Below are 22,098 nucleotides of genomic sequence, written 5' to 3'. Positions count from 1 at the left end.
TCATTACAGGAGAGAGAAAAATAACCATGAACACATTGTTGTGGTTACCATTACATGCCTCAAATGTTCCAGAGTGGTTGACCCCTCGTCGGTAAAGGAGAAACTTTAACAATTTTGTAACCTACATGTAGGCCCAATTTTATGGCTGTGCTTACTGTGAAGGAAGAATCTCTGCTTATCGTGTAGCAAATTTGTTGGCACTTTTACGGTTTGTCATGTTTCACAGGAGTACAAGGACTCTTAAGGAGAGTGGGATTATGTACATGCACATGCTTACATCCTTTAACATTAATATTTTTGTAGTTATGGAGTTGATGCATAACTTTGTCGAAGTCAAATTATAAATAAATGAATAAAAAAAAAGAAACCTCCTTCAATTTCCAGAAGTCGGGACGAGAAATTGTGGTTTTTTTTAACTCAGGTGGATCATTGAATGCTGATCGTATTTATAGCCACAGACAAACTGTGCCCAGATAACATTTTCAGTGGGGCCTAGTTTTTGTTCCATTTGAAATGATATCCAGGATATATTTTTTTATTCCGAGGCTACCACTAAAAATTGATCAGAAAGCCACAAGTGGTTGCTGATTGAACTTGGTTCAAGATTGTGCTTGCCCTGAATCCTTTGATATAAAACTTTTTAAAAGGCAGTCAGTCTTTGTTTTGTTTTGGTTTTTGCTTTCGTCTATAAAATTATTTGGAATGGAAAGGGGTTGGCAGTGGTGTATCACCATAGCAGGACTTGATGTGGAGTTTTCTAACAAAAAGCAAAGGGGCAAGTGTCAGACAAGGTGTTTGTAGACATGGAGCTAGTTTGGTGTTTAGACCACACATGCTCAAAATAAAGTGTGTTTTAGGTCATGTGAGAGCATCAGTATGTGCACGCCAGGCCGACCTTATCTTGGCAGCTGTATAGGGGTTTACATACTAAAAGTGTTGAACCTGGCATGACACCATGTGCCTTGTTTTTGAATGACCTTGGTTTTTTTTTTTAAATACCAAACATTTAACATTAAAAAGGCAATATTAAACTCTTGCACACAGGGTTTCAAACACTGAAGCAGGCCATTGCACCAAACATATACATTTGACCTACAAAGGATGTTGGCCACTTGAAATGGCTTAGGCAAAAACACTTCAATCTTTCTCTGACCATTACGTGGCAACGTTGTGATTAGAGCGGCAAAAGAGGATGGAGATTGATCAGTTTCAAAGATAATCAGTAATCCGAGAGTAAGAAAAATGACAAATCAATAGCCTGGTGCCATCCAAAGGAGCCCCCTGCCTGTCATTCCAGATTTCTGCCGAGATTGTGTTTTGAGCGAGGCCACTTTAGCGTGGGGAAGAAGCTGACGAGAAATCTTCACTCTTCATGAAGCAAAGCTGAATGTAGGATACAGGAGGTCAAGAACTGTTAGGGATGTGCGTCCCTCTCTAGGGAAAATTTGATAAATTACAGATATGCTGATGAAAAGAAATGGATTTAATTTGAAATTGTGAATAATGGATCCCTACTGTATTGCACAACTTACTGCAGCTCAGCGCTTTGTGCAGACTTTGCCTCAGTTGTGCTTATTGGCTCTGTTTCCTGTGAGTTGTTAGTGTTCTGTTTACAGGAATGGCTGGGAAACTATTCCAGTCATTTTTCAAGCGTGAAAAGCCGTAAGGTACAGTAGGTATGTTTCATTCTGCACGTCTGCAAATGTGCACTGCGCATGAGCATAATACCATAGGTGCATTGCCCATTGAAAAGAATTCAAAGAATTAAGCTGCTGTGGGGAAAAAATTGATTCCTTTGTGTTAAAGGGGAGTGCGGAAAGTTCTGGAAATCAATGTGTGAAAGTGGAAACGAATGTGGCTTAAAATACTGAGTAGTATATTGGAAAGCACGAGTTTCCTCATTCTCAGAATATCATGTTTCAAATGCCGATGGGGCGCTCCTTCATTCCACACATGTACACACTTGTCTCATAAACATTTGCACGCTCAGAATGTCTCTTGTTTGACCGGAATTCTGAAGTTTCAGCTCATAGGCACAGGAGTCATGGTGTTGCCTAACATGAATACACATGGACATACATGCTCCTCCCCCCCCCACTGTTGTCTGAGCCTTTTAGCTCTGTTTAGCTTAGCTTCAGGGCAGGTTTTCCTGTGTCGCCAGGACCGTATCGCAGAAAGCATCTTGGCTCTGAACTGTTTGTTCAGGCTTTGCGCTGTGGCATTTCGTGAAAAGAGACAGGCAGCAACGTAGCAAAAAGCAGAAAGAAAAATAGAATTCGGAGAAATGCTCAAGCTGCAAGTGTTTTAAATTGAGGGCGTTAGTTCTGCTTACCCAGTCATGAGTAACTGATTGTCACTTCACAGAGGTCTTGTGGCAAATTGATTTAGGACGTGACAAGATAATATTGAAGCTGAGTTTAGCATTGAGGTTTGTCATCAAAATGTTTTCTTATTGTGTGGTTGGTAATGTTTGGCCTAATAAAGCAAATTAAATGTAGTTTTTACTTACAAATATTATGAACAAGGGATCATGTGGTGCAAAAATATTTGGATGGGTATTGATTGGCGAGTGCCCCCTCAAAAAATAGCATAATTGCAGGATTAGGGGATTTTTTTTACATTTTCAATGCATAAGTTATTGTGACTGTGACTCCTGCTAACTTGTGATAACTCACCTTAGTTATTTGAGTATTAATAAGTTCATTTGGATTTGCTAGCAGTGCAGACCAAGATCATGGCGGTGTAGCTTGTTTACCCAAGTCTGCTGGATTCTGCAGTCAGTACATTTTCCCCCTTTGATGGATTTAAATTTGGAGACAGTTACAAATTTTAAGTTCGTTTTAGCTGAAATCCTGGGTTGAAATGGGCAAAGGGTCACAACATGTAACCTCTCGAAATCCCTAGAAATGAACCGGTTCAGTATTCCATCAGTGCATACTCAAAATGAAATGTGTCTGAGGTCATTCAGAGGTCTGCCTTATCAGCGCAGCTCTACCCAGACTCAGGTGTTTGCTTTATTCCCAAATGACTTTGCTCTTTTGAAATACCAAAATGGCTCATTGGCATTACCTATGGAAGATTTCAGTGCTCTTAGAAATTTATTCTCAATTTTCCCAACTACCTGAAGTTTTCTTGTGCCTCCGTCTTTGTTGCCTAGTTTTGCCGCAGTCGTGGGTTAGTACTGAGGGGATGCATTATCTCTCTTGATAGATTCATGCACTCCTAAATGCTTCAGATGTTTCAAGTCATCCTATGCTCAAGCTCACTTGGGTGAGGTGATTTCGACTTGAAGGGACACGAGGGGGGGCATTTCCTGGCAGTGTGGATCTCACTCCCATGGGAGCGGAAAAGCTAATGAAGTTACCGTGCTGTGCAGGGATTATGGAAGTGAAAATGAAGTATGACACCTTTACCCCAGCTATGTCCCTGTCTGCCTTGATTGAAAAAATGCTTTGTAATTTTCGTTTCTCCTCTACTAGTTAGTTTTGACAGCTTCACACCTTTGTCCCCAGCTGTCGACTGCCGTCACCTCCCCTCCTCCATTAATGTCCGTATTTTCTTTCTTCTCTCCTCTCTCTTCTCTTTCCCTCCCTCCCCCCCCCCCACTTTTTTCCCTCAGCTCTGCCAGTCAAGGATTGCATGTCTAGTTACTTCCACTGCAGCAATTTGGTGTGCGTGGGGCCAGACGATGTGTGCAATCTGCGGAAGGATTGCCTATTTGGGGAGGACGAGGATGCAAAGCACTGTGGTAAGTTGTTGAGTGAAGGAGTGCAGGTTCAAGGAGAGGGAGGTCAGAAAGAAGGGGTGCTGGAGATACTCAGGGTTGCTGCAGCAAGTTCAGTGACTCAACCTTATTAAACCTTCTTAGGCTGGTTTTTTTTCTGTTTTTTTTGGGGGGGGTTGCTGTGAAGCATCCTGAATACTCCAGGATCTGCCACTTAGTAGGAAGTGAAGGGTTGTACAGGTATGTGGTGGACCAGTTTTCTGAAGCAATCTGTGTGGTCTGGGTTTTTTTGTGAAATTCAACGCCTAGTTGGGCTTGGGCCACAGTCACTCCCAAGTGCAATCACTTGTGAAATAGATTTTAAAATGGATCATTGTCTTGGATCATTCGTGCCCTGTGAAACCATTTCAATAAAAAATGCGAAGGAGAAAATCATATTCAGTTTCTGCTTTGTCCTTGAAAGGGTCAAATGTTGTGGAAACAAAAATGAAAAACAAGAGATGAAAGCTGAACCACAGGGCCAGTACCTCAAAATTTAGTTGACCAAGACACATTAAAAGACCAACACGGAGAAATAGTTTAGAAAAGCCACCACTAGAAAAGACTGCTGGGCGTGTACTGGTGTGGGTGCTGCAAGGTCAACATCTTAAGTACTGGCCTCGTTCCAACAGTCCACTAGGTATTTCAAATCCTGCTTTGTTACTGGGATGTTGCTCTAGTTTATTCCCCTCTTGAATTTATGGTTAAGGCGTGATGGTAATTTCCCTTGTCCTTTGAAAATCTGACATCTAGGCACCTTTTTTTCTTTAAAGCTGTATATTTTAACACGTTGAATGCCTACAACGAGTATACTCGTACTAACAGGTGTAGTATATTCTGTCACTACGAGTAAACTTGTAGGAAATGGAAGGCTATTGTAGTGTAGAAGAACACACTGGCATGATTGAGAACACAACAAATACGCTGCTGGCAGTGGTAAGGACACACATCTGTAAAATGCTTGTGTTCAAATAGACACCTGAAAAGTATGTACTTAAATATGCACCATGCGTACAACGCTTGGGAAATGGGAACGTCCTGTGAAATTATGGGCGGCAGTCAACATGTTCAAATGTTTATGCATTTTGATTTTATCAGGAGTGATTCCCTTTGGAGGTGCTTGTTCCTTTGAGGACGGTTGGTGTGGCTGGCACAACATGATCCAAGGTGACGATTTCAACTGGACCAGACACAATGGTAGCACGCGCACCTCCAACACCGGGCCGAGCTTTGATCACACTCTGGGTACCAGTCAAGGTGAGACCTGGTAACATCAGACAAGTCCAAACAGAATCTGTGTCTTGGATTCATGACACCCTTTATTCATGATTAAAAGTCCCCTGTGAGAAATCTGAATTTTAAACTGGTAAGCAAAAATGGAATGTGCTTTCCCAGCTCCCTTGTATATTTCTACTAATTTTGCCATTTGAACAGTAAACAGTTGATATCAATGACCTTTTGCAAAATAAGAATGCAGAAGCTTTCCAAATTGCTCACTGATTTGTAGAAATGTTTTGCTCTTTCAAAGAGCTGAGTCTCTTTAGAGTTATTTTCAGGACCATGCTTTTTTTTATCAGGAGGGTTTGCTCTTAGAGAGTGTCTTCTGTTGAATGATCAGTTATTTTTGTGCACAACTATTTTGGGTGCCAGCTGTCATGGTATTTTTTTTCAAGGATTTTTGTGCCTGATTAATGTATTAATCAGGAAATACATAGCAAAGCCATAAGTAAAGCCATTCCTTTTCTCTGATGCCTTGATACATGAAGAATTTGTAGGATAACACAATGGCAGCCACTGATAATTCTGTACAGGGGTAAAAAAAAACGGGTCATCGCATACTCCAAAAATGATAGCCCGGCAGGACAGTGGTCAGTTGAGGCACAGAACCATGTCTTCAACACTTGGATCACTTTTCGCTGCTCGTTCTATTCCAACCATACTCTGATTTCAACTCACTGATTGCCAATCCACAATACAATCTATTTACACAGCGAGTGCCATACACACGTGCTACACACATACATGAACAGCAACATAATGTACATATTGCATGTACCAATTAATGCATCTATGTACGCACAGTGCGAGTAGGGATTTCACTAGCTTGCGTCCGCACAATTTTTCATGGTTTAAGTTTAAAGTTGTAGGGAAACCAGCAAAACAAAATACCCATTTCAGATACGGCCTGTTTCATGCCCAGGTGTTGCGCATCACTGCGCTACTGCGCTACAATACTTCTAATTGGTTTTGCAAATATAAGTCTGGCTTGTCAAAATGAAAAGTATTGATCAGTGGTGTCCTCCAAGTTTTTTTTCTTTGGTACAGGAGTTTGCCTGCTGCAATTGCACACGTGTGCAATGTGCACGTGTATGGTGTGTTGGCTTTGGACAGGAGAGTAGTTCATAGCATGAAATTACATGCACATTTGAACACTTTACATTCGCTGACCATTTGTCCAAACAGATGCGTTAGCATAGTAGGTGATATGCTTAACCAAAGTGTGTAGGGGACACCAATAGTTCATGCACTGCATCAGTAGAATACATCAGTTATGCATTTTGGCACAAGCAAATGACTTCAATATTCTACACCTGACAGCCCATAAAATATGGCCTTGACAGTCGCCAGATCAAAACTTAATGACTTTCTAGTCCCATAGCTCCCTCTAATGGTTGCTTTGATCGTCAGTTTGCACCACCGAAGGACACAAATGTGCAGAGAGTGGACAATACTGTCAAGTACGCCAGAAGGTTTCAAGAAAACAAATGCGCTGTTGGAGATCTCTCAACTGACGCATACATCCTCTTTAGAAATAATCATCACACTCCCACGCACCTTAGTGAAAAATTGTAGAATATGCTTGCACAAGCAACACCACCTCAGATGGCATAGTCACCAGCTGAGCCTTGTTTTTGCTCACTGTCGATTACATCTGTATTGATGTTTGGGCACTCTGCTGAGGCATCATTTGCGTGTTAACTGCCATTCCCAAGAGAGAACTACCCTAGCCTTACTTTGACGTCGTGCATGCCTGCGCTATGATTCTAAACGCTTATCCCACTGTCAATATCATGCAAATTAGCAAGAAACACACACTTATTTTAATGTGGTGTTGAAATTTGCACTCTAAGAATACAGAAATACAGCGTACATACATGTATAGCACTTCTTGTACAGCTAGCTTCTGTTTTCCAGCCAACTGCAAGTTGAAAAAATTTTACATGAGCTTACAAAGAAAGTGGAGAAAATGCATTTGTGAACAAACACATAGCTGTTCCTAAAATGTGTTTTATTGTCCTTTGATGACTGTCAACAAGTATGATAAGTTTGCAATTAATTGGATTACAAATAACTGCCAAAGTGGCATGTATAACGAAAAAACAAATTGTCACTGCAATTCAACGTATAGTTCATGAGATATGACAATTTGTGTGTTAAAATACAACTTCCGGTCAAACCGGAAGTAGAGGCCACATGAGGTCAAGTTATCAATTTTCATCTATAACGCGTCCCTGACTATGTGCATACCAAATTTGAGTGAAATTGGTCAAACAGTTGACTACATGTAGTTGTTAGACTGTAAAGAATGACCATTTGAATTGAGGTCAAGTAACCCTTGATCATGTCATGATTACAAACAGTTTTGGGGTACATCTTCTGATGATGGTTAATTACTATACCAAGTTTGAAATTTGATCGGACTTAAAATAATTGCCTTGTAGAAAAAAACAGTGGGAAAAGAAAAAAAAAGGCAAAAAAACCTTCAACGATTACAATAGCTGTTCCCAATAGAGATTGGGAACAGCTAATTAAACAGACCCCATAAAAATGATGCTTATTTTATACAGAGCGTTGCCCAAACAATGGGGAACCAGTTGTTCTTATATCTACATGTACCTTATAAATGAAGAATTTTACCTATTGGTGTAAAAAAGCTCATATGAGTGTGATCCATGGGTTAACAAAAAAGATTCAGCTTGCATGCGTATTATACTTTAAATAGTTCAGGATTTTTGCTAATAAAATTTTTGAATCATCTGTATTCAGTAGTTGATAAATTGGATCCTGTTCTAAATTAAGATTCAGGCATCATGTGAAACACAGGGAACAATCTGGCTGTGGTTACAGAAAACGACTTTTCAGTCCGACAAATAAAACCAAGTGGAACAGGGTCGACGCCTTCCACTTTCAAATACTATTTAAATGGTTAACTCCAATGACAGAGTGCTGAAACAATATTTCAAGTGGATGGTTTGAACCCTCTTTTTTAAACAAACAGAAGTCATTTTTTTAAACAAGCTGGGTTCATTTAACTGACAGGTTTCTACGTGTACACTGAAGTGAGTGATCTGTCACCAGGCAGCACAGCTTTTCTAAGAAGTGTTCTGTTCCCACCACCACCTGAAGAGACGTATGACCCAGCCTCACCTCACTATCGAACCTGTAAAGTATGACACACATACGGTACCCGCCAGGCTATTTGCATAAATCTTTGATAACATTGTGTAGGTTCAGTAGTTTCTGTAACATGTTTAGTTACCGTAAGTTCTTCAGTTGTGCATATACCCTCCCCCCCTCCAAATCAACTAAATTAAGGAACCTCATTCCTTGCATGTGTTGGGCAGGTGCGTTTCTTCTATCACATGTATGGGAATGACATTGGTATGTTGAAGCTGTTTGCCACCACGAATACCAGCGAACGTAGCTATCAGCTTTTCAGTGAGTCCTATGAAAACAGTGACATGTGGCAGGATCACTCTACCCATCTTCCGGTCATAACAGAGAGGTACAGTACCAGTTAGATGAGTTGGGAGTGACAGTATTCATTTAGTAGCCAGACTTCAGATTGAACAGAACGTCACGGTGACGGCAAAAGACTTATCCGTTGGCAACTGCAGACAAATTCAGCAATTTTTCACAACATTCTGGTTGGCCTCCTTACGTGGTAGAAAAGTATAGTGTTGGGCTTTGTACAGAGTGACTGTCACAGAGCACTGGCTACGTACAATAGTTATCACAGTGTTTACTGCCGTTGGTGGAGTCTGCTGCAAATTACCAGTGGTAGCATTGCCACGGTCACTGGATTCATCTATCTAAATTTTTCTCATCACATCATTTGACAGGCAAAGGAAGTTTAAAAAGTGTTCAAAGTCTGTGGAGGTGTGTACAGTTTCAAATCGGTGTATTTCTATTGGCACATTCATGTACATGTATGTGAAAATGTGGACAGACTTGGAAGGCTCATGTTTCGGCGAACAGTGAACGCTCACCGCCAAAAATCACTGGACGGAAAATCTCTCTGGAGGCAAATTATTGAGATGATTCCATGCTCACTTGCAGATCAGACTTCCATTTTCCAATAGGGCTGCCAAAAAAGAATGACTTTAACTTTTACTTTGATTGCAGTCGCCAGGTGGGTCAGCATTCCTTATTCAGGGTGAAGCTATTTTGGATTGTGTTCCCTGAATCTGTCATATTCAGTGTCATGTGTTAAATGGGGTGGTGCCAGACTACTTGGGGTTGTAAGCCCCACTTTCATTGATTTTAAATGTGACTTAAAACATTTAACTATAATCACAAATGAAACTCTTTGTCAGTGTAAACTGGCATTAGTTTGAAACTGTTATTTCTTTGCATTTATTTGTACTCACAGGTTCCTAAAATGAAAAGTTAATCTCATTTTCAGTGGAATATGGTTGACTCTTACATAAAGTCTATTGACTCATCCCGCAACCACTGTTAGGAATGCAATGTTACTAAGATGGTGCCGCGCTGCACCTGGAACACACGTTGCATGTGTCATTAATTCAAGTGCAAGGAGAATTCAGTGTAGTGGTCAGCACTGTTAGTCCAAAAAGCATGGAGTGTAACGAAAAATGATGCTCTAAATCAAACATTTGGCTGCACACCTGAGATGTAGGAGTTTCTGGAGGATTGAGTAGTTTAGTAACTGTGAGTCAGAGTAGTGCCAGCATGTCACAGCAGTTTATGATTTGATTATTCACGACATGGGGTTCAAATTAACTGCAATATTTATTATTTATATGTACATTAGTTCAAAGATCTATGTGCATGAGCTCAGTGAGCTGTATTAACACTTTCTTATGAGAGCCCGGACTTGGACAATAATTGTCTACTCTCTTAAGCAACCAATGACAATTCAGAGAGTTGGAGGTTTTTTCCTTTGCCCTTCAAGCGAATTCCTGGTCACAGCTTGAAAATGCATGTGCACATTTAATATGGTGATAATTATGAATCATTTACAAATTTTCAAATACAGGTTATAAATGTGCTTCCTTTTCTTATAGTTAGAGAAAATAATTCATCCCATCCTTATCAACCTGAGACCCCCATCCACTTTTTAAAATGCCAGGGTAAACATCGGCTCCGTCGAACTTTGATTCCCATTCACAAATACTTTTTTGTATGAAAGTCCAATTAAAGTCAAAAATTAATATTTGTCCAATGATTTTTCCATAAATATTACCACATGTTGTGTAAAATACTCCTCTAGCCACATCTTTGGTGTGCAGGTTAGGTGCAGATCACAGCTGGGCCGTTGTGTGAACATTTTAGTTAAAATAAGACTGTCGGACTGACGATAATTAGTGATTGTTATGTATGGGTGTTAGAGTCTATACAAATAAGAAGAGCTATTTCATTTGAAACTTGGAAAGTGTTTGTTATCAGTTGGTGGCTTTGTCACATGTTAAAAACAACTTATGTGACAGGCTCTCGACCAGCAGTAATGGGAAACTAGGGCATTCATGACATAACCTTAAAAGTGCATAGACTGCTCCCATTTTATCAACAATCTATCCTTGTTTTTTGTGTCACATATGATTCCAGTTACTACCTTCAGTTTGAGAGTACCCGAGGTCTTCGTTTCCGAGGTGATATGGCCCTGGATGACATTTCACTCAGCCGGCAGTGTTTTCAGCTGGATGACCTGAGCTTTGGCACCGCGCCCCCTGCCTCGACAACCGAGGTCAGGTTAACTGCAACTTGGAGATCCAGATCTACCAAGTCCAGTAAGATGAAATTTACTCCTTGGAAAAAAAAAATGGGTATTATTTTAGCAATGAAACCTGAAGTACAAAATAAAACTGGTACTCTCTGAAAGGGTGTTGAATATTAGCTCTCTCTTTGCTGCTCAAAAGCTGGTTCGTGCTTACCACGAAAGCAAAACATAAACACAAAGGTGATTAGGTAATGTCAGTTATTTGTGCTGTGACTTTGTAAAAGTTAAACACATTTCAACTTTTTTTGTGACGTCAAATTTGCTTTTTGTTGTATGAAAATGTGAACTGGCCTTAATGCTGGAGAGAAACTGATTTATCATGACAGAAGAATGTTCCATTGAGTAGCTTCTCTCGCCTAAGATGACCAGTAATTTTTCATGGTCACTTCACTTCTCTTTTCAACAACTTCGGTTGTTGCTTTGAGCAACACTTGTTGCTTTGCCTGCACTTTACTGTCTGCATGACATCGTGAAGTGGATGGCAGTCCTACCAGCAAAAAATTTATTTAGCCTGAAGGCAGGGCAGCGTTGTCAACAACAAATTTGGTTTGGAGATTCACTCTAACCCCTCCTGAAGTCACCATACTTTTCTCTTTAATCCTTGTTGTCGTTTGCAGCAAGTCCATCATCCACACCCTTCTTGGAAGACCCCATGGTGTTCCAGTTCAGCAACTGCGGCAGCAAGGGGGAGGCCGGCCCAAGCCAGACACAGTGCAATGTGGCCTACCGCCACGAGAATGTCTCGGTCTCGGTGGTGGACGGCATCCAGAAATGGCTGGTGCCCACCACAAAAACTTACAGGTGAGGTATTTGAAACCGACAAAGCTGTAAATCCTTGGCCATGTCTGAAAAATATGGCCGTGATTAGAAATAATCTCGGCTAGCCAAGATTGATTCTCACACTAAGAAATGTACGCCTTCAATTTGTGCAGACTTTGAGCAATATTTTAATATTAATATTTTGGTCAAACACCAAAGATGAAACCAAACCAACAACTCAAATTTGGTATGAGATTTTTACCCTATCCACTACGAGACAGCTTAAATTTCAAACTTCTGACATCTCATTTTGTTGCTTGGGTCTCGTACATTAAGCAAAATTCTTCCTAGAGCCAGTCCAAAAAGAGATTTTACAAGGCATCTTTAATTCAGCTGACAACCTCTTTTGCTATTACATTGTATATTTGCGGTGGCACTAACTGGACATTGGTTGCCCCGTTCTAATCCATAATGTGTCTCTCACAGCATAAAGGTCAAAGGAGCTGGTGGGGGAACCGGTGTGGAGAATACCAGCCCTTCCCGTGGAGCCGACATGGAAGCCAGTTTTAACTTGACAGCTGGGGACGAGCTCTTCATTTTGGTGGGACAGGAGGGAGACGATGCGTGTGATGATGGAGGAGAGGTGAGATACTCTCCGACTTGTCAAATGTCAGCGAACCCATGATGTCATCCTTACTGGTCTTACATTGCACCAAAGTGTAACGTCATTTGGAATTAGGAAGTGTCGTGCAAACAAACCGAGTGCATGCACATAATTGCAAACAAACGTGCAAACAAACCGAGTGCATGCACATAATTGCAAACAAACGTGCAAACGAACCGAGTGCATGCACATAATTGTGAGACAAAGACTTGAAACTTTCTGAACAAGAACAGTATTTTTCTTTACAAAGTACCGTAGTTGGATTTTTCTCTTTCTCTTACTGATTTTAGGCCTTGATACTGTAATTTCTGTGTTTTTTAATGATCCTTGTGATAGGAGTAATAAATAAAAATGCAACAAATGAAGCTTATGAGCAGATTTTCAGTAATTTTATTTTAGTTTCCACTAGAAAGAGTAACATGTGCTCATTGTTTTGATGCATCTCTCATTATTATATCCTGTTGAAAATGGGCATAAATGTGAATGGAATATGTCAAGGGTTACTGATGATTTTTACATCGTGCTTGAATATATCAATAGCCCTCTACTCCAAATTGGCTCTTGCGACTTGCGACTTACTTTGTCATGTTTGGTCACATTTCAGTTTTCATTGGGTGAAAATCGGACAAGTGGGTTACTTGACACTTTTTTGACTTTTTTTTAAGTCTATCTTTTGAAAGGCTGGTTCATACTTCAAGAGAACACAAAAGTAAAGCATATTGTACATTATGAAATGCTTACAGCAGATTTCACTTGGGTTAAAACGTGTTCAACTCTTTACCACGGGGTGGATATTTGATCTGGTGCCATAAAATTACGGTCCAGTTTACTTGCATTAAGTGTGAACCAGGCCTAAGGCGTTATTTGAAAATTCTGCATATCTCATCGGTATTACACTTCTCATCTTACACTTTGCTCACAGACAGATTTTGGTCCCAGTGGTTTCTGCAGCAGTGAACTGACTGATGAGGACAGGAAGCGATTTGGGGCAGCAGGGAACCTCGCTGGGGGTGGAGGAGGGGGTGGAGGTGGATCGTTTGTTGCTAAGGTGAGTAGGTCCTGGCTGAGTTGTCATTGAGGGTGTAGGAGTAGCGCTGGTGTGACTTTGTATTAAGGATATGAATATGCATTGAATTTGTGGGCATGAGTGATTGGTAGTCACCGAATGATAAGTTGAAGAAGAACTAAGTATTTAAGTAAATAAGTATTTAGTTTATGATTCTATTAAACTTGTAGATGCTGAGACATTGAGCAGTTTGGTGGAAAGTCATTTTCAGATTACGTGAACCGTCCTCCTTTGTACAAAATAACGAACAAAAACCATGTTCCCCGTAAAACGACCCCTCCCAAAATGTGTCCAAACCTGTCTGCATGAATACTAATGTGGATTTATTGCCCGAGTGTCATGAAACCCTACAACGATGACAGTGCTCTTTTGTTGTGTTGTATGCTGTTGTTGTTCCAGTGGGATGAATCTAGCATGGAGTACATTCCGTTGTTGATAGCTGGCGGGGGAGGGGGTCTTGCATTCAGCCCCAGTCTATCCCTGGTTGGTGTTCACGGCTCAGCAGATGTACCGGGACCTGGGCTGTCTGGCAGCCAGGGATCAACCAACGATGTTTCTGGTAATCTCCCTCCCGATGTTTCAGTATTTTGATAAAAGGGTGTTAAAGATTTCTTTATTTCCTGGCAGTGCTAAACAAATGGCAACAGAGGTTCTGCGTGGGTTCATGGATGCTGTTGGCAGTAAGCATAGCAAAGACACGCTTACCTCACAGGAAAACTTTGCTTTAACTAAGGTAAAAATGGAAATCTCTGTGCATGCACAACCTTGCCAAGCACCGCCATGAAATAGTGCTTATGGTGAGCAAAATTTTATACTATAATAAGCACAACTTTTCTGCTAACTGTTAAATAGATGGCTACAAAATGGATAAACGCTATACTTGGCATCAGTGTGGAATGTTTGAATCAGGGAGGTTACAAAGGCTAGTCCTGGCCCACGCCTTTCACTAGTGTATCATGTTACAAGTATTTCACAACCAGTACTGTCAGGAAGCTGGTGAGAAATAACTTACCATACAAGCTTAACTGAGGTGGGGCTTGACTCCCTGAGCTCCTGTGCACTAATGCAAATGTTTCCTGACAGACTCACAGCTGAAAGTTTTCACATGGCAGATGTAAACCGCTGAAAGTTTTCACATGGCAGATGTAAAGAAAATATTCGTCAGTACTAGGCAAACTTTGATTAAAACTTACATCAACACATTCCATTGTATGTGGCATGATAGATTTTTAAAAAAACGACAACATAAAAATAAGTCTTGATTTTGATCTTCACCCATAGTATGGTTAAACTTCTTGCTGAGGAAGGTTTCTGTTAATTCCATAGACTGCCTCTCAAGTTGTTCCCTTGGGCATATCCTGTGCAGGAGCAGGAGGTGGCTGGAACACCACCGGGGCAAACGTGACCCAAGCCAGCGGCAAGTCCTTCCTGGAGGGAGGTCAGGGAGGTAGGGAGTGTGGCCTGGCTCGCCTGGAGGCTGACTGGAGGACCCACGGAGGGTTTGGTGGAGGGGGAGGAGGCTGTACATCAGGCGGAGGGGGAGGTGGCTATTCAGGTATGATAGGTTGGTCATTGGCCAAAACACTACTGAATATTCAGTGTAGTGAATAGACATGGTTGGCATTGTGTGGTCTACTTTACTGAGGCTTGGGGGAAACACTGTGTGTACTCTGGTTGGCATTTTCAAATAGCAAAGTGTGCATATGACCAGTTTCAACTAGATGTGCACGTGTAGGTCCAGTGTTACAGTTTCTTGAAAAGTTTTGGAAAGAAATGTCTGAAACACAGTTATGTTATTTGTAAATATTGTAAAAGTTTCCTGTTGCTTTCCTAATGTGTTGTCCTTTGTGAGGGCTGGTGTCTTCCACACAACGCCAATCGCAAACAAGGTTGAAGAGCCCAAGAAATTTTCAAGTATCATCAGTCAGACCTTAGAAAAAGTCAGTTTGACAAAACAAGTAATTTTTCTTTTTGAGCTTTACCTCTGGATTAGAAATGATTTGGATTTGGGCACACCTGTGCACTACAGACTAGTGCCAGTCTCCAGCGATGGTTTTTTTTCAGTTCACTTTGCATGGCATTTTCGATGTATCAACTGTGCTCCAGGTGGAGATGCCCCATTGATCAAGGATCTGTATGGGAATGGCCAGGGTGGAACATCTTATGTGCACCCATCTGGTTTTGATGTCAAGAAGAAGTCAGGTAACAGAGACTAAAGTGCATATCTTTCCCTTTCTTTTCCCTTGTGGAAGTTTAGGTTTTTTCGAAACAAAGAACAGCATAGTAATTACACTTCAGCTAATCAGTGCCTTGCGATCAGAATTCATCTCACTCAAATCTGGGTGCGTTGACTAACCCGAAGCTGAAGAAACATCTAAGAAATCCACAGCTTGTATTGATTCATCTGTTTGTGAAAGTACTTGTAAATTTATGAACGTTTCCTCATTTTGTTGCGGAGTACCGAAGTGTGACGTCATGTAGAACCAGCAAATGCCGTACAAACGAATGGAGTATGCGCCCACATTGGTTCACGCGCTTGTTCTCGCGCTGATGCGTTTTTCACACATAATCGTGCATGCGACGTATGCCCTTCGGTATTTTATACCTGTGCTCGCTTTCAAGACCGAGACTAAGAGTTTCAAATCATTTTTTGAAAAGCAGGGTGAGCTTGAGTAATGTTGCTAAGATTTCTCCCTTTCTGTAAATAATCCACTGTTGTCTTTTTTCTCCTTGGATTCATGTAGGAGCTAACTTGGGAGCTGGGGAAGTAGTCATCACAGCCCTTCCTACCTGTGGAGCTGGGACAAGGATGAGTGAAGATAGAAAGACTTGTATCAGTGAGTTTTAGATACTGGTGTGTAAAACTGGCCATTATAGGACTTCCTTTCATTTGACAAAATGCATCATCTGCGTGCACCTGCCCTACTTGCCAATTGTTGTACAGCTCAGTTGGCACATTCAGATTTGTAAACTATCTCAGTCTGAGACAAGTTTGAAGGATGTACTTGAGAAATGAAGATACTAGATACGTCAGATTGAATCAAATATGAAAAGCCTGCAACTCTGTTGATGAAAAACCTCCATGCTGGAATGGTTGCAACTTTCTATGATTTTGCAGCCTGAGAAACTGTCTCAATTGGGATTTTCTCATGTTTTCATTCCTCGCCTTGATTGAGCTGAATATGTACAATATTGTATTTTACTAAGAAACAAGAAACTCCTTATTTGGGTTTCCTTTCCAGGTATTCCTCCGGATCGTCTACCATCAGCTGTCATTGTTGGCAGTATTGTACCAGTGCTCATCGCTATCCTCTGTGCAATTGCAATCATCGCACTGCGTAAGTTGGGCGGCCACAGTTTTCTTGAAATGTTTTGTTTTGAGTTTATAATGGGAGCAGAAGCTGATCACTTTAATTCAAGGGCAGTAGCGTACATCAACTCTCCCCCCCTCCCTCCACTTTTTACTGAAATGAAACCAGAAGTCAAATTAGCTCGAGACCCCATAAGACCATCACAACACCAAGATATGGGCATTAGTCTCAATTCAAGTCACATGCTGTTCCAACTAACCACAGCAGAAGCCGTTACTCATGGCTGATCTTGTGACCGGTCTTTTGTGTAGACTAATAGTTAAGTGACCTTCCTCCCTGTACTAAAACTAGTCAATATTACATTCAGGAGCAAGAAATGTCTACTCATGGACCAGAGCGACTAGTTATCGACTTTGGCAGAAAAGAAGCATTAAACCCTCAGACTTCATGGTTTGATACTGAATTCCTTTGTACAAAGTTTACTACCGAAAGAGAAAGAAACCCAGGGAGGCTACGGAAAGTTTACCAATGGAGTCAGCGGACTACCAGCTGAATCAGCTGCGACACAATGCCTCAATGGACTTCAACCCCTGCTACCAGCTGGGTGATGGGGCAGTCACTGTCAAAGATCTGAAGGAGGTACCTAGGGAGAATTTGAAATTGATCAGGTGAGAATGAGTGAAGGTAACTTTGGAGAAATCTTAAGGCGTCAACAGACTTGGTCTCATAGTCAGGAAGACTGGAGTTGTGTTCCAGCTTTGGAATTGTTTATAGTAGATAGCAAAGAGACAGTATATGTCACTTTCAATCACACGGAAGTTCAAAAAGACCTTTTTACATCATGTTTCCCTCAACTGAGCTTTCAATTAATCTAGATCCGAATCTTTTGGTGGCTGCCAGAACCATTTCTTCTTACAAATTTTCATGTGGTGTTGTGATTATTTACAAGTGATAGAAGTTAAGAGACAGAATTGAAATTAGAATGATCAAGGTGATTTTGGAGTACAGTCATTTAAAGACATTAAATATGATCTGTTGATTGCATCTGTATTTGGGCATACAGTTGAAACAATGGGAGAAAATGTTCTGATTGGATGTATCTGAAGGCAAGAAATGCTTATTGTTTCTGACAGAGCCTTGGGCCAGGGAGCCTTTGGTGAGGTTTACCATGGTGTCTTCCAGCCTGCAGACGAGAAAGAACCATTTGAAGTAGCAGTGAAGGTATTCTATTGAAATGCAGTGACATCTTTAGGAGTGACTTTAACGTCCCAAACTTTTATCCTTAAGATGACAGTGTATTTTTTTTTACTGCAAGTCACACCTTGTAAGTGGTATCCCTTGGGAAAACTTAGCCAAAGTTTCTTTTGGTGGGAAATTTTGAAAACACACGATTAGAATGTACAATTACTGAGAAACTGTGCCTTTGCTTTCATCAAACCTTCTTCCTGTGGGTTGCTGGTGTTCTCGTTACTCCAGCCCTCCTAGATCCTTCAGAATCAAGTTGGGTTTATTTTTGGAAGATTTTTTTCTAGGACAGAGAAAGGTAGAGATCAGCTACGTTGATTGACATCTGGCTTGATGGCTGTTAAAATTTCAAGTGCGAAATATGTCCCGTGTAATGATAACTTTGAAGATTCATCAGGGTTCCTACCCAAAATGCCTCCAGAATTCGGGTTGAATGGAAATTTCAGAACATGAATCTGGTGAAAAAATATGAGAAAAAACAACTCGGGTTGTGCTGCTTATGTTATTATCAAAACATTGCATTTGACTAAAACTGGCTTCTGTTGATGATGTACCTCTTCCACAAGACTTTGCCTGAGCGGAGTACCGAGCAAGATGAGTCAGACTTCCTGATGGAGGCCCTGATCATGGGCAACTTTGACCACCCTTACATTGTCTCGCTGAAAGGGGTGTGCTTCACTCAGGCTCCCCGCTTCATCCTGCTGGAGTACATGGCCGGCGGGGAACTCAAGCAGTTCCTCAGGGAGTCCAGACCCCGACGGGTGGGTAGATGGAGAGGTTATACCTTGGGTCGATGATGAAGGCATTGTTAGATGTTGATCATTCCTATTACCTTGAACAGTCCCTCTTTCCAGAGGATGGTTGTAAACAGACTTTTATAGTGTGCCACTCCTTCTTGGTGGTGTTACCGTTGAGATGCTATTTTTTCAGGCAGAATCATTTCATATGTTGATTGATGGATGGTACCATTGCTGCCTGAATATCACGACAGTTCTTTCTAGTCTTGAAAATTTGGTAATGGGCCTTTTGATTTGTGCTTTGTGACCTTAACATGGTGATTTTGTTCATCCTTGTGTTTCTTTTATACTTCATGTTACTGTGCCTTGTTTGTGGGGAAAAAAATGACGGAAGTGGACCTTTTTTGTGCTGATAGTAAAACCACTCCAGCTCCATCTGAATATTGCATGCTAGCAAAATTAACATTAGAAGTTAGTTGCATTTAGAAGGAAGCTGTGTTCCAAAGTACATATCATAAGATTATTGCCAGATTTTGTCTGGGCAGGTATAAAAGTCAGCCAGTTCTGTCTGACCCTTGAGGCTCAGGAAGGTGTGGGGTACCTGTGAATGTAGAGCTGGTTTTTATCAAGAACCATGTTCAAGAACTGCTTTCTAGGTCGGTTTGTTCTTGTTACTTTTGCACCGAGCCTGAGGGTGACTTTGCACTCCTGTTATGAGAGTCGAGCTGGCTCCCCTTCAGGAACCAGGTTCTAGAACTTGTTCCCTTTTGGGTTCTTGGTTCCAGGGCCACCCCTCACTGCTAGACATGTCAGACCTGCTGATGGCTGCTTACGACGTGTCCAAAGCTTGCGATTACCTGGAATCCCAGCGCTTCATTCACAGGGACATCGCAGCCCGGAACGTCCTACTCAGCAGCAAGGAGAAAGGACGAATCGCCAAGATTGGTGACTTTGGAATGGCAAGGGACATCTACAGGTAAGCAGCCAGATGTCATTGCCGTATTGGTGAACAAAAGATGTTGGTTTTGCTGAAGGCGGTGAGGCTTCAATGCATTTGAGGTTATATAAGGAGCAAGGTCATAAATTGATGAAAATCTTTTCCTGGTTTATTAAAGTCTTTGCCAAGCTTTTTCAGTTGAACGTCTTTTTTCTTTCTAGATGACATTCAGTTCCATTGCAGGTTACTCCTGAGCTGATGTTCTCAGCTGGATGGATAAAATGAAAAGCTTAACCACTTCGTGCCGGTTGCAGTTATCAATGTTGATGATGCTGGGGCGGGATAATTATCATTTTTTTCTGTTTTCAAAATTCTTTAAAAATTCCTGTCTTCATGTACTGGACACTTACACCCACACGAAGGACTGTCTGGTCTCTACTCTAGCCTGACAGACAAAATCTATTGAGGCCTTAGTATTTCAGCCAGGCCAGCAGCCTTGTAAAAAGCGCCCAGATTGTGCCGTGTTATATAACTTCCTTTTGTTCACGAACCTGTCACAGTGCACTGCTGACCTCTTTTCAATAGGGGCCAGATTAGCATGCAGCAGTGCTGTGTGGCTCATCACTGCGGTGGTGGAGCACTTTTGTCCTGTATTACGTAATTGTTGTATTCGTCTTTCAGAGCTGACTACTACAGGAAGGGAGGCCAGGCTATGCTGCCAGTCAAATGGATGCCACCAGAAGCCTTCCTGGATGGAATCTTCACCTCCAAAACCGATGTCTGGTAAGACCAAAATCAAGAAATTCCTTTACATACTGGCTGTGTGCACAACTAATGAGGTGCCACTGCTCAGGGATTGCGTTTCCCACCCTGTGTATGCTTGAGATTGTTTATGGCTAAATTTGGGGCATTTTTTTAAAGAAAAATGAATTTCTCTTTTTAAGGTTTCCCTTTCTCCCAAGCGAAACATGGAAACATCAATACCAATGACTCACATTGAACCATCGGAAGTAGATAACGCAGTGTCCTCAATAACTGTGCACATGTGTATTGGCAAATCTCACTCATCATCATAAACTAAACCTAGGAGAAGGTGTCACTGTAGTGACACCACACTCACACAGGTGTACTACATGTTCTTGAATATGACAAGTTCTAAACACCCTGTTTGCTGAAGAGTCATTACACCTGTTCTGTCTTGACGTTAATGACTACACAGTAACAGGCAGCTATGGGTACTAAATTGATTTACCAGATTAGTCTACACTCACATGGATTCAGTGAAAGATGCTTGGATAGTACAATACAGTCTTTCCATTTGGGAAGGAAGCTCTATTCTTACAGCTCTTGTAAATATGTCTCTTAGCAAATACAGAGTTTTCTTGTACTTCCACAGCATTGCGAGGAGGGCCAAGGAAGGCCCCCCTCTCCTGGAACAAAGTGAAAAAGGAAAAAAAGGAGGGGGAAAAAAGGAAGAGAACAAAACTAGATGAGAGAGAGTGAAAATCACCTGAATTGCTTGAGAAAGAAAATCTCCAAATTGACCTCTCCAGCCAATAATTGTTTTATCATTTTTATCTAATGAGCGCTTTACCCCCCCAAAAAATTTCCTCCCAAAAAAGAAGTCTCCCCCCATAAAAACCACCTGGCAATGCCCATGCGTACTGCTGTGTAATATCCAGTTTTTCTTTGCATGGGCTAGGTCATTTGGAGTGTTGCTATGGGAGATCATGTCCCTTGGTTACATGCCGTATCCAGGAATGAGCAACCAGGAGGTCATCTACTTCACCACTCAGGGACAGAGGATGAACGCACCTCGCAACTGTCCCAGACCAATGTAAGATCCAGTGACATGGAGTCGAAGCTTCCACCAGTTTCTGAGGCCTTGTTGGTATCTTAGACGTAAAAAACTCGTATCTGTGGCTTAAAAGTTTACAAGTTGCGTCATGTGTAAAAACAAAGAGTGCATTTAGGGCAGATTTGCCGACTATAAAATTAGATAACATGGACTTCAGACTGATATCAAACAAGAGAGGTAAAATGGGAGTGTCTGTTATGCAGAGAACAAGCGTACAGCTTTCAATACATGTATTCATGTTTTGTGTGTGTGTAACACTCTTGATTTTTCTAGTAAAAGATGATTTAGATTTATTTTTAAAAATCCAGATTTTTTTAAGGGAAGTCCTACATTACAGGAAAAAAAGTCAGTTCAAATAGAACTTGGCTGAAAGCTGTGATTTTATACATATGTCATACATATGCTGTGCATGTATGTGGCCTGTAATCCTGTTTAACCTACCTGTTTAGCATTCTGCTTCTGGATATTAATGAAATCCAAGGGTTGCTCCTTTCTGTTTCTGTTAAAAAGACAAGAGTTGATGTACCAGTGTTGGCAGCGGGACCCAGATGACAGACCAAGCTTCTGCTTCATCTTGCAGTTCCTGTCAGATTGTTTGCAGGTATGAATCACTATTGTTCCTTTGTCTGTTGTCTGTGTGAATTGTTCCAAATGTAACATCATTGTAACTTCTAGTCAGTGTTGTAATCAAGTCCTTTTCCTGGTCCCAGAAAAAATTCCAGATAATAGGTGCTACA

The 22,098-nt window shown here is 41.2% G+C and overlaps 1 protein-coding gene across 3 annotated transcripts in view; it reads left to right on the top strand.

The window, feature by feature from the left end:
• The window catches only part of LOC110975206 (ALK tyrosine kinase receptor-like), a 74,965-nt gene that overhangs the window by 47,257 nt on the left and 5,610 nt on the right, over nt 1-22,098 (top strand). For all 3 annotated transcript variants that reach the window (XM_022227463.2, XM_022227464.2, XM_022227467.2), the window contains 20 exons: nt 3,620-3,748; nt 4,862-5,020; nt 8,084-8,211; nt 8,389-8,549; nt 10,613-10,794; nt 11,402-11,585; nt 12,030-12,186; nt 13,130-13,255; nt 13,673-13,832; nt 14,640-14,828; nt 15,380-15,475; nt 16,018-16,110; nt 16,516-16,611; nt 17,063-17,252; nt 17,718-17,805; nt 18,396-18,590; nt 19,352-19,542; nt 20,185-20,286; nt 21,206-21,340; nt 21,872-21,962. In XM_022227463.2, coding sequence (XP_022083155.2) covers nt 3,620-3,748; nt 4,862-5,020; nt 8,084-8,211; nt 8,389-8,549; nt 10,613-10,794; nt 11,402-11,585; nt 12,030-12,186; nt 13,130-13,255; nt 13,673-13,832; nt 14,640-14,828; nt 15,380-15,475; nt 16,018-16,110; nt 16,516-16,611; nt 17,063-17,252; nt 17,718-17,805; nt 18,396-18,590; nt 19,352-19,542; nt 20,185-20,286; nt 21,206-21,340; nt 21,872-21,962 — 2,852 coding nt within the window. The remainder of the gene's footprint in view (nt 1-3,619; nt 3,749-4,861; nt 5,021-8,083; nt 8,212-8,388; nt 8,550-10,612; nt 10,795-11,401; nt 11,586-12,029; nt 12,187-13,129; nt 13,256-13,672; nt 13,833-14,639; nt 14,829-15,379; nt 15,476-16,017; nt 16,111-16,515; nt 16,612-17,062; nt 17,253-17,717; nt 17,806-18,395; nt 18,591-19,351; nt 19,543-20,184; nt 20,287-21,205; nt 21,341-21,871; nt 21,963-22,098) is intronic.

This window comes from Acanthaster planci, linkage group LG01, assembly GCF_054643075.1.
Source record: "Acanthaster planci isolate LZ-2023a linkage group LG01, COTS_SCS, whole genome shotgun sequence".
Classification (NCBI taxonomy): Eukaryota; Metazoa; Echinodermata; class Asteroidea; order Valvatida; family Acanthasteridae; genus Acanthaster; species Acanthaster planci.
The sequence above is the reverse complement of the archived record's forward strand: the minus strand, read 5'-3'. Positions and strand labels throughout refer to the sequence as shown.